Here is a 12,368-nt window from a genome sequence, read left to right on the forward strand (position 1 = left end):
TGTCTGTGGGATCAGAATGGCAGTGATGGCACAGGAGACTCTGGTTCAAGGCCTTTTTCAGAGTATGACCCCTAGGGTGCATGTTAAGAATCACATATAAACGGAAGGAGTCTGGTAGCACCTTAGCAGATTAACGAATTGTATTAAAAGCTGATCAGCTTAGCCACTCTGTTGCATCTGATGACGTGAGCTGCAGCTCAAAAAGCTTATGCCTTTTAATACAATTTGTTAGTTCAAAAGGTGCTACCAGACTCCTCCTGATTTTTGGATGCCGTAGACCACTGTTTCTCAACCTTGGCCACTTTAAGATGAGTGGACTTCAACTCCCAGAATTCCCCAGCCAGCCATGGCCAAGGTTGAGAAACACTGCCATAGACTAACACATCTCTCCGACGATCTGTACAAATGGAAGGTCCCAAAAGACAGAGGTATGCCACTGAATTTTTACAGTCATCTAAATATGATTATTAGCATTTATTTGTATACCTAGCTTATCCAATTATGGAATGCTCATTTCTATGTTCAATCCAGGGCAGATTCGGTGGCTTGGAATCCCCACAAAATGCTTATGACTGGGCTTCAGTGTTCTGCCTTCCTCCTCCGAGACAGCTCTGTAAGTATTCAGCACCTCTCTCTCTTCTGCTTGATTTCTACTGCTTCAGCTAGCAATATTAAAGGTGGAACTCCATAGAATATGGAAGAGCAACATTCTGGTCAAGGCTAATGTCCAATGGCTCTCTAACTCTGAAGTTTTACCACCTATTTTTGTTACAAAGATAATATTTAAACCTATTCTGAGTCATAATATTTAGAAACTTTGTAAGAAATCAGAGCTACGTTTCTAAAGGTGTTGAAATAAATGACTGATACAAAGCTTTATGCTGGATTGTGGGAGATACCCTATTCTTACTTTTCAAAAAGCATTCCTTGCTTTAGGCAGAGAAGATGCTTGCCTCTCAAACTGGCAAGGTCTATTTTCATATAAGGGAAGGACAATCTTGTCTAATATGAGTCTGTCTGCCCATTAAGATATCTTGGAATTTGTTGTTTTTCTTCATGAAGATTAGAAATGCATTTGGCTGGGATTAAAAAAAAAAAAAAAAAAGAGCCTTTTCAAAAGTTCATCTCTGGATTCTGGAATCTCCTCCCTCTTCCTGCTGGCCCTCTTTCCAATTTTGGCTGGCATTTGACCTGCCATGCTGTTCATGCTTTGAACCAGAGACTACAATGAGTAACACCCTCCAGATAGGATTTAACTTCTTATCCTATGCCATTGACCATACTGCCTAGAACCAACTGTAGTTTAACAACATCCCCAAGGTCTTATGTTGCCCATCTCTCTTTTAAACTCTCTGGTTCCTGACTCTGAGCATGTGATCATCCCTCTTCTTATCACTTCTTCCAGTTCATTTTTGAAGTTCTTTGAAACGTTGGCATTAATCTGCTTTGAGCATTTTGCATTGTCAAGTAGAATAAATCATTTTATGTGAAACACATAGTTGTTGTTTTTTTAAGATGTAACTATTGTGATACCCCTTTCTTCCCAGGGCCTGCTGCAGAGATGTCACTGTGCCCAAGCCACCTACCTCTTCCAGACAGACAAGTTCTACAACATAGCTTTTGACAGAGGAGACCAAACAATCCAGTGTGGACGCAAAGTAGATTGTTTTAAGTTGTGGCTGATGTGGAAGGCCAATGGCAGCAAAGGCTTGGAGCAGAGAGTGGATAGGGCTTTTGCCTACACTAGGTATGTGGAAGCCTATGTACAGAGTGTACTAGGTATGGGATGAGTTCTTCCTCCGTTCTTCAGCAGGTGAGTGGCCTGTGGTTCAAGCATCTTCCCTAGCATTTTCTTCCTTTTTATCCTAGGTATCTAGCTGATGAGATTAAGAAGAGAGAAGGCTTTCAGCTAGTGATAGAGGTAAGAACTACCTGGCCTTCAGGACTTACCTTGCTGCAGGCATGTAGGGCTCATCCTGAAGCTGTTATGAAAAGGGTGCCTTTTAGCATGTCCAAAGTGGTATTTCTGCCACAATAAATAACTTGGGCTGTTCTTACACATAAGAACCTGCCTGGTGCTCAGATCACTGATCTGTGGAACCAGTTAACAAAGGAAGGGGTGAGTTCTGGATGTGTTGAAAAACAGGGGCTGGATAAGTGTCTGTTGCAGGTGCTTTAATTTGGATTCCTGAACTGAAGGAGGTTTGGATTCAATGGTCTAAATGGCTCCTACCAATTCATAATCTGACACCAGTTCTAACTTGCCTTTAAGTCAGCAGCAAAAGCCTTTGTCTTTTTTGCTCCTTGAGACATAATGCCATGTTTTCACATATTGCTAATCCAGATTTTGCATGTGTGTGCGTGTGCGCCTTCAAGTCATCGTTGACTCCTGGCGACTGCCTGGACAAGTCCCTGCAGTTTTCTTGGCAAGGTTTTTCAGAAGTGGTTTGCCCTTGCCTGTTTCCCAGGGCTGAGAGAGAGTGACTGGCCCAAGGTCCCCCAGCTGGCTTTGTGCCTAAGGCAGGACAAGAACTCACGGTCTCCCAGTTTCAAGCCTGGCACCTTAACCACTACACCAAGCTGGCTCTCAATCCAGAAATCAGGAGTTGCAACATTTTTTGGCTGTCTGGGTCTCAATTTGAAAAAAAAAAAATACTGAAAAGGCAGTAATATAGTGGGATCATCTGAAGGGGTGGAGGCAGGAATTTTGACTTCATGTTTGTGGGGGATTGGTGTACCTTTTTAAAAATGAGAACTGGTGTTTTTCAGATGACTAATATATTGATTTTACTGCTTTTTCCAAAACAATGTGGAAAATTATGCCACCGTAATTTGACAGTTTGCCACTGAGTTGCAGTCATGCAATTTGAGGAGCTTTGGGCCCCTTCAAAAGGGGGCTAGGGTTGCCACAAGCAGATCAGAAGTTGCTTACAAGTAACATAAGCCATGAATTAGAAGCCACAATGGTTGGGTTCACATATCATGCTGAACTAAAACCAAATAAACCATATTACTGTTCAGAATGCCAGTTTCTTTACTGACAATGTATCACTTCCATAAGAAAATAACATCCTACTGCACAAAGGTTAGGGGGAAGAAATATAATTTCACATGCTTCACTTTTAAGATTTATTCCAGTTTTTTTCCCCCCCTTTTTCAGCCAGAGTTCATTAATCTCTGTTTTTGGTACGTACCTCCCAGTCTACGAGGGCAAGAAGGCTGTGCCGATTACTGGCTGAAACTGGGGAAGGTAAGTTTTGGGTCCTTGAAATGGGAGACAGAGAAGGAAAACCCCTCCGGAGGCTCCGAGCTTGTAAAATAAGTACAAAGCAGAGTTCACAAGTTTTTGGATCCAGCAGTTCTTAGGATGGAGGAAAGCTCTTTCAGGATGAATGGACACGTGTACATTTGTTGCTTGCTTGCAGGATCAAGCAGCACTCGATCCAGGAATCCTAATTCCTGCCTCTGAGCCCTACGGAAAAGAGAGACAAGGGGGAAATACGGGCCATTTGTGTTGTAATGCAGTACCTAATTTGATTTCACATTTAAAAGTCATCTTTTCAACCTGTCTGTGAATGAAGTTTCGCTAAGCGGGGGGCGGGGGGAGGGACCTCTTGTACCATCATAATGCAACCAGTTTCTGAGAGCTTTTGTTTGTTTTTCCTTGGTTAGGTAGCTCCACTGATCAAGGAGCAGATGATGAAGAAAGGATCCATGATGGTGGGCTACCAGCCACACGGCAAAAGGGCGAACTTCTTCCGCCAGGTGGTCACCAATCCGGCAGTCACCAGAGAGGATCTGGATTTCTTCCTTGATGAAATTGAGAGGCTTGGCAGAGACCTGTAGATGGTGTTTGCACGTTGTGTTTAGCTGTACAACGCAGATTGGAACAATTAAGCATTTTATTCAAAAGCAAGACAACATATTACTTTCAATCACTGCACACCAACCATGCACAGGGGCCATGAGCAGGTACCACTAGTGTGGTGTGTTTGCTGCTGCTCAACCATTCTACAGACAAATGCGTTGTGAAGATGTAACAGTAGTCTGTGTGCCCTGCTACCCATACTTTTTCACTGAAATCCATTTCTGTAATGGTGGGCTGTTTCCAGAATTAAGGCAAATGTATGCTTCAATTTCTCCACTGCTTTCTGCCAAAAAACAAGGAAAGCTTAGGACTATCAAATGTGGGCTCCAAAATCCAACAGTCCCTAGATAGCAGCAAATAGATAGAGAAAACTCCATCTCTTTGCTGCCATCTAGTGGTTTGGAATTTGGCAGCTCAGAATGGAGAACTGTAACTTCCTAGTGATTATTAATTCTGGCTTCACCTCGGCTCTGTCTGAATCAACATAATGCTTTTCCATGGGCATCTGGTATACCTTTCAGTAGCCCTTCTCTTCTTGAAAAGGAGCAGCTTGAGAATGAGAAATGACTGATGCTGTTTTAAGGGGTTAGCAGAGCAAGAATACAGCGTCTCAGCCTCTCGAGCCCTGCTTTGATTATGCGCCGGCACGTCGTGTCGACTCTTAATGACCACATAAATAGATTTTCTCCATGATGATCTGTCCCTAACCTGATCTTTCAGGTTTTCCAACAGTACATCCCCCAGTTCCTGCTGTGTTGCCTCATCGTGGCTGGGGGTGTTCCTGGGAGGGATGAGCAAAGAACATTGGGAGTGCGTGCCAAGAGTATATATTCCCAGCAGGGTCACCCAAGGTGTGACGGTGCAGGCACCTATGTTGGGCAGCGACAGTATAGGAAGATGCTGGAGGCAGAAGACTGCTTTAGTGACAGCAGCAAAGGCATCATTTCATACTGTGCGGGAAAAGGCAACGGTAAACCACTCCTGTATGTTTACCAAGAAAACCAAATGGACAAGCCCTGCTTTAGAAGACCAAAAATGAACAGTTCTACTTTTTGGACAAATTTAGAGGAAACTAACTTTTCCTTCTATTTTTCAAGTAAGGTTTAATTAAAATCTATTCTACATCCTTCTCTCTCTCTTTGTGCTTTTGGGTCAGTGTTGACTCCTGGTGACTGGACAAGTCCCTGCAGTTTTCTTGGCAAGATTTTGGAAGTGCCTGCTTCCTAGGGCTGAGAGAGATTGACTGGCCCAAGGTCACCCAGCTGGCTTTGTGCCTAAGGCAGGACTAGAACTCACAGTCTCCCAGTTTCTAGCTTTGGTATCTTTACCTACTATAGTTATTTGTTTTTTTAATGGATGGAAAGATGAACAAAACAAATGCAAAACTAAGTGTTGCAGAGCTTGAAATTCTGTGTGCACATTTTACTTACCCTCCTATGTATTTAGATGTATTGCTTTTATACATCAATATCATTTTATATATGGCAGCATTAGAAATAGCTGTGTCTCTGCCCCCAAAGAGCATTCAATTGTTTATAATTTTTAAAACTTTATTTTGGTAGACATATTAAGTAATCCTTTGTATTTTTAAAAAGTGCAAAAGCAAACATAGGATGAATGTGGACCATGTTAAAATTTACAGAAGCAAAGCCAATGAACAGGAAAGAAACCCTACAGCTAGTATAATGTAAGCAATGAATAATTAAAGTGAGCTTTACAACAATGGTTAATAAGGCATGGACATTTATTTAAACTACAATCTAAACTACAAGGGTAAGTCTTGAGCTGAAAGATCTAGTTTACTTCTGCCCAGAGTTAACATGCTCTGCAGTTAGTAAAGCCTCATTTTCTCAAATCGCTGAAGGGAATGGGAAGAATTCTGCCTGGATAGCTACTAGTAGGATACATGAAACAAGGATGGTTGTTGATATCCTGTTGATATCAAATGCAATGAAATACAGGGAGGACCTAAAAACCTGTGGTAGGACCAATAAGGTCTTTATGATAAAGTCAGAAATTCCATATTGCCACCACATGTGGAAGAAAGTATTTTTTATCTTTGCTACAAAAGTGACCCAAGTTTTAGAAGTCAGGGGACAGGTTTTGTTTTATTTTTTAAATTGTATCTTTTTGGCCACCAATAGCTGCACTGAATGATACGGAGACATGATGATGCAGGCTGGGATGTGGGGCACAGTTCTCTACTGTGTAGATGTGTGTGTGTGTGTATGAGAGAGAGAGAGAGACATATGTGGAATATTTAATTTTTTTAGGTATGAAACCTACTAAGGACCTTTATAAAGCTAAGGCTGGGCTCAAAGCAATGCTTCATTTTAAATTATGCTTTGTTGAATAGGGTATATAATGGCAACTTTTACATTTACATACATACCACACTGACTGAGTTCATGCATTGTGTTAAATTGCAAGTGAGACAAATGGCATTGCACTGGCTTACCACAGTATGCGAACCCAGCTCAGGAGTTTGTACTGGAAAGGAGTGGGAAGCCAATGGCGTGCATTTAAAAGGACATCACATAATCTGTGTGATAAGAGAGGTAAATATTACTGGGTTGCCTCTGAATTGGTTTTCACCTTCCAGATGTTTCATTACCTTCCTTTATAACACCATCAGTGCATGAAGTGGGGTTTGTGGGTGGTTGTTTCTATCATCTATCCTTCCTTCCTTTCTTCTCTCTCCAAACAGCTATGTATAACTATCACCAAGTTCAGAGAGCACCAAGAACCCAACAATTCAATCCCAAGATCCATATGTTCTCCACTATGGCAAGAGGTAATTACTATTTTTATAGCGTTTAAAAAAAAATGGGAGTGGATCCAAGTGCAGGCAGAACAAGATAAGACTAGCACATGACCCAGTTGTAATGGAGAAGACAGAGAAGAATAGTTAGATTTGTTTTGTCATTTTATATAGAGAAAAGCAAATAAAACTTCAGCGCAGAATGAAGGAAATAAAAAGGGAGAAAAAATAAAGAGAAAGGAAAGGTTGCAGGCTTGTTCATCAGAAAAGGAGATATTGCAACAGAGATGGAGCAAGAGAAAGCAAGCTTGGGAGTGAAGTTAAATAGTTTGTCCAATATGAAAGGGGTTACCAACAATTCCCCACCCCAATATACTGTTATTACTAGTACTTTGCAGCACTTCAGATCCAAGCTAAGAAAGTGCTTTGAAGGGGGTGTGCTCACACACCCTGCACCTTTGTTACTTCCTTAAAGAAGGGCCATCTTTTCCTGTGTTCATACAGTAGCTGTGCAATTCCAGGAAAATAGACACTTGAGTTAAGAAGACACTGGCAGTATGCCCACACCTGTTCTGAAGTACCTTGTTGCACCCTGATAGTTAAAAAAATTCCCTACAACTGCGTCACATTGAATAGCAAATTTGGTATTTAATGGCAACACTCACAGGTGGTAAGAAGGACACTGAATGCTGATGAAGCCCATCTCCTGCAAGGTTGGGTGACCTTTTTCAAGAACTTTTTCAGGTGTTTTTTATTCTATAAGAAAAGCATAGGTGCTGGGGTCAAGTTCTACCCCTTCCTGGTTAAGAAGGTTATACAGGTGGCCTGCGGTGGCCTTGTCCTTTTCACGGTTCTTCCAATCATACAACATTCTGAAAACTTGCATGACAATGTTTTTAGGATTCTCTTCTTCAATCTGCTCCAGACGTGAATTTTCCATACCCAGGAACAAAATCCCAATCATCTTCCAGTTCTTGCCCACTTTGCTGGCTAGTCTCATCAGCTGTTGTTGTGTAACCAGCTTGGGTGGTGCTGAAAAAAGAGGGAAGGAAAACGTATAAATGCAAGAGATGAGCTGACACAGTTTTCCTCTATATGTATTTCTGATAATATTGTACAGGTAATCCTCGCTTAACAACAGTAATTGGGACCGGAATTTCTGTTGCTAAGCAATGCAGTTGCAAAGTGTGATGTCACATGTCCACATTGCTTAGCAACAGCAGTCCCTGTTGCTGTAATTAACCAAGGATTGCGGGCTGTTAAGTGAGGACCTCCTCACAATTCCTACCAGCTTCCAACAAGCAAAGCCAATGGGGAAGCCAGCAGGAAGTTGCAAGTCCTGGGTGGCTTGCAAGCAGGCCGGTGGGCATGTAAGTGGCTGTTGCAATGCAGTGTGAATGGGCAAGGATTGGCTGCTGCTAGGTGTGGGAGGCCACACAGGTGGCTGCTGTGGTGCAGTGCAAGTGCAGCCAGGTGGCCATACGCTACGCAGTGTGGGTGGAGTGGCTGCAGGTACACTACAGAGTATGAGATCCCTGGGATCTCATACATGTAGTCCTCGACTTATGACCATTTGTTTAGTGACTGTTCAGTTACAACAGTGCTGAAAAAGTGACTTACAATGGGTCCTCACACTTACAACTGTTGCAGCATCCCTGCGGTCATGGGATCAAAATTCAGGTGCTTAGCAACTGGCATGTATTCACGACAGTTGCAGTGTCCTGGGGTCACGTGATCACCATTTGCAACCTTCCCAGCCAGCTTCCAACCAGCAAAATCAATGGGGAACTGCGTGATCCACTTAATGGCTGTAATTCGCTTAACAACCATGGTGATTTGCTTAACGGCTACCGCAAAAAATGTCATAAAATCAAGTGTAGTCATGTGATGCCTGTGATGGAATGGAATTATGAAGGCCAAACTCAGGGAGGGAAACATGCTCTTTTGTCTCCTGAGGGGCGAGGAAGAGATAAGAGGATGAGGCTGGCACCCCCCTGAGGAATTCACTCTGTTTTGACTGGCTGACTTTGGGAACTCAGGTTTCAGTCTCGGAAGATTCTTGCTAGAGGTTGTAGCTAATAAACATTCTGAACTGGATCTACATGGTCTCCTGGAGTTCCTTGGGCTAGGCCTGACATGCCTTGCTTAACAACTGCACCACTTAACAACAAATTTTCCAGTCCCTATTGTGGTTCTAAGTCAAGGACTACTTGTACTCTGTAGCCAGGCTCTTCAGGAGAAAAAGCAAAAGGAGCAACTTGCAACTTTCACTGCCAGCTTCCCCATTGACTTTGCTTGTGGGAAGCCAGCAGGAAAGGTCACAAATGGCAATTACATGACTGCAGGACACCACAAGGTTGCCAAGGACCATTGTAGCTTTGAAAGGTCACTGAATGAGTGGTGGTTAACTGAGGACTACCTGTACTTGCCTCAAATCTGTTCCAGGAATTAGTACTAATGGAACACCCAGGTCATTATGCAAGACTATATCATGGTGGTTAGGGTCAGAAAATTGCTGGATTATGATATATTTTTTTATAGGATAAATAGAATAAAGAAAAAAGTCACCATCTGCTTATTGTATCCCTAGGCAACTAACCAGAGAAAGGATTTTGTTGTTAAATTAATTTTGGGGTTTCATTATATAGTATGTTGGCTCCAGGTATTTAGATTACTCCCCCAACAAGCTTTATAATAAATTAATAAACTGTAAAAGCCACAAGAGAGCCAGTGTGATGCAGCAGTTCAAGGCACCAGGCTAGAAACTGGGAGACTGGGAGTCCTAGTCCTTAGACACGAAGCCAGCTGGGTGACCTTGGATCACCCATGCTCTCTCAGGCTTAGGAAGAAGGCAATGGAAAACCACTCCCGTAAAGGTTGCCAAGAAAACTGTATGGACTGGTCCAGGCCGTCATTGGGGGTCCATACGGCCCTGAAGGCACAAACACACACGCCACAAGCCATATAATGACTAATGGTCAATTGCAGTCACAGGCCTTGTAATATTTAACACTATAAAAATGTAGATACAATATATGGGTGAACAAGCCTTGTGGATTTATTTGCAAGCTGTGGTCTTTTCAGAAACTACAAGGGCTAATTTTTTTGAGTCCTGATTCAGCTAGTCAAAAGAGTCAATCCCAATTCATGGCATGTGCGTTTGGAAAAAAACGCACTCTGAATAACCCCATAAGCAAGAGCAGCCGCCACTCCTCTGCTGTGCTGGAATCCTGAGAGGTGGGCTCGACTCCAAGGGATGGAGGAAAAAGCCGTGCCTCATGTCTGCCACATCAGATGGCACCTCGCTCAGGCACAGCACAACTGGGCCCGTTCCTTCCATCACAGACAACCCAGATTCTTCTTACTGGCAGATCTGCAATTTTGGCTCTACCCTAGATTGTAGCTTTTTGGGGAAGAGAGCCAGTTGGGTCTAGTGGTGAAGGCTCCAGGCTAGAAAGCAGGAGACGGTGAGTTCTAGGCCTCCTTTAGTCATGAAAGCCGGCTGGGTGACTTTGGGCCAGTCCCTCTTTCTTAGCCCTACTCACCTCACAAGGTTGTGGTTGTGGGGAAAATAGGAGGAGGAAGGAGTATTAGGTATGTTTGCCATCTTGAGTTATTTATAAAAATAATAAAGGTGGGATAGAAAATCTAAAAGAAAAAAGAAAAAAATTAGGATTGCTCCTCAGAACTCATAGCATCCATAGCTTGAGCTCTTCCAGTGCTTCTGCCTTCCTCCTGTCTATTCGTGGTGCTGCATCAACTCAACCTAACATTATTTTCACGGGGCAGTTGCACTATGAAATTGATGGATACTAAGGAAAGGACACCACATGACTGCAGCTCCTATACAAGAAGTTCCTAAGCAGCTATAGGGTGTTCCTTGGACCTTCAAATCCATCTTGGAAAATTTACCACTCTATCAGTGGGGAGAGAGAGCACAAGATTATAATTTCACATATATAAAGGCAGATGTCACAAAACTGCTTTAGCATTAAACAACACTTGCCTTTATGTATCTGAATTTATAATATTGTGCCATCCTTTTCTCAACAGATACACATTTAGTGAAATTATGAACTCTCCAACCTGCTTGAAATTGGGATCCAGGAAACTCCCTCACATAGCTGGCCTCCTACATACAGGTAGTCCTCGTTTAGTGTCCACAATTGGGACCAGCAACTTGGTTGTTAAGCAAAGCAATTACTAAGTCAAACCACGATTGTGCTTATGATCTTACCTCAGCTTTTGTTTGCTTTACAGCCTTGTGAAGGTCGTAAATGCAAGGATTGGTTGTAAAGTTACTTTTTCATCACCGCTGTAACTGCAAACAGGCATTCTTCTGTCTTCTCTCTTCCCACCCTTTTATTATCTGCTTTACTGTTGAAATGTTATTGTATCCCTAGGCAATTAACCAGGGGATTCTTCTGAATTCCTAGTTTTATTTTAGTTATAACCAGCCACAGCACCTAGCAATAATCATCCCAGCCCAGGTGACTAGGTTCAAATGCAGATCTTGCAACCAACAATATTCAAAGTACTTTTCCCACTCTCTCTTCTATCTCCCTGTCCCCGTCCCCAGCTGTGTTCTGTGTAGCATCTCAACTGCTCTGGACCATTTGAAAGAACTCAAGAATATTGGAAAGCCCGTCCATTTCTGCACTGATTTGTCTTGGAAAACACACTGACTGTCCAAACTGTGATTGTATGGCAGCAGGGGCACTCAAATAAAGTAGTAGATCGATACAAACATAAATAAGATTTTCTGGCCCGCAGCATGGAACAACTTTTCTGTCTTTGCTGTTTTAAAGCATGGGGTAATTGGGCATAACAAGAGGACCCCAGGACGTCCTACATAAAGTTCAGGACAGCCACTTTCGGCCTCTATGGAGCTCAGCTAGCCCCCCGGCCGCCTCTCTGTTCACCTGCCGCCGCCGCCACTTCCCTCTCTTCTTCGGTCCTCTCCCCCCAGGGACCCACTCCGCTCCGTTCGCCCTGAAGCATCGAGACGAGATCTCTCCTCGGCATTTTGTTTAACACCTCGGCGGTGACATCTAAGGCTTCCACGGGGTAATACTGCAGGATCACCTCCGCTAGGTCCACCCGGGAGACGGTGTCGCGTTTCCCGCGCGGGATGGTGGCGGGCAGGTAAAAGGCGAACTTCGGGAGCTCGTCCATTGTCAGCTCCTCGAGGATCCTGAGCAATCTGTGCCTCTGCTCCATGACCGGTCTTCAGTTCCTGGGGTGCGGGGCTCGTGGGGCGCTTCGCGAAGGGAAGGCGTCTGGGGCCGGGGGGCGCGAAGACGAATCGAAACGCCGTCCCCTCCTCCCGCCAGCCCCGATTTTCCAGCGAGGCGGGAAAGCGGTCCCGGGAGAACAAAGGGCGCGCGCGAGAGGGCGGCGCTGCGTCCTTTCGCTTTCAGATTCTTTTCCTGCCTGAGTGGAAGGAAATTCGTCTTCGGTATGAGGAAGTGAAGCGGGGAAGAGGAGCCAAGAGTTCCTGGGTCTTTAAAAAATAACAACCCAAAAAGCACTCAGGTCTAAATTCCTTCCCTCTGCCATACTCACCACCAATGATCGGTTCCACAGAGGAACCCGAGGAATCCATATATGTGTGTGTGTGTGTGTGTGTATATACACACACACACACAGAGTTGCTAGGGCGGGAATAACACTCCCACTCTGATACATACTGGAAAAAAATCATCCGGATGGATCTCTCCTGCAACCTCCCCAGGCCTG

General features: G+C 43.8%; 2 protein-coding genes across 13 annotated transcripts in view; one reads left to right on the plus strand and one right to left on the minus strand.

Annotated features, from left to right (window-relative positions):
* Positions 1–3,846, plus strand: part of CSAD (cysteine sulfinic acid decarboxylase) — a 26,243-nt gene extending 22,397 nt beyond the window's left edge. For all 4 annotated transcript variants that reach the window (XM_088137997.1, XM_088137996.1, XM_025171177.2 and 1 more), the window contains 5 exons: positions 532–613; positions 1,548–1,747; positions 1,870–1,921; positions 3,161–3,250; positions 3,673–3,846. In XM_088137997.1, the coding sequence (XP_087994123.1) occupies positions 532–613; positions 1,548–1,747; positions 1,870–1,921; positions 3,161–3,250; positions 3,673–3,846 (598 nt within the window). The remainder of the gene's footprint in view (positions 1–531; positions 614–1,547; positions 1,748–1,869; positions 1,922–3,160; positions 3,251–3,672) is intronic.
* LOC103066511 (FAS-associated death domain protein-like) lies at positions 3,011–12,088 on the minus strand. 9 transcript variants are annotated; one of them, XR_015795675.1, is made up of 4 exons: positions 11,552–12,088; positions 7,295–7,661; positions 6,327–6,410; positions 3,011–3,472 (listed from the first exon to the last, which is right to left on the minus strand). XR_015795675.1 is itself a non-coding variant. In XM_007421322.4 (2 exons), exons 1-2 carry the CDS (start codon positions 11,847–11,849, stop codon positions 7,381–7,383), a joined length of 579 nt encoding a protein of 192 aa, XP_007421384.1. In that variant the 5' UTR covers positions 11,850–12,088; the 3' UTR covers positions 3,011–7,380. The 9 variants fall into 9 exon arrangements, 1 of the variants encoding a protein (XP_007421384.1); XR_015795673.1 differs by having other exon boundaries at positions 3,011–3,840; XR_015795672.1 differs by having other exon boundaries at positions 3,011–3,870.
* Between the last annotated feature and the right edge of the window lie 280 nt (positions 12,089–12,368).

The sequence above is a fragment of the Python bivittatus genome, unplaced genomic scaffold (genome assembly GCF_059951505.1).
Source record: "Python bivittatus isolate LINGU-HERP-01145 unplaced genomic scaffold, Pbiv_v1 ctg000220_np1212, whole genome shotgun sequence".
NCBI classification, from domain to species: Eukaryota; Metazoa; Chordata; class Lepidosauria; order Squamata; family Pythonidae; genus Python; species Python bivittatus.

Bases quoted from the DNA above. Each gene is read 5' to 3' on its own strand.
- LOC103066511 (XM_007421322.4), bottom strand. From the start codon at position 11,849: ATGGAGCAGAGGCACAGATTGCTCAGGATCCTCGAGGAGCTGACAATG. The intron at 7,662-11,551 runs GTGAACAGAGAG...CTCTTTTTTCAG, and splicing joins GGAAGTGGCGGCGGCGGCAG to CACCACCCAAGCTGGTTACA.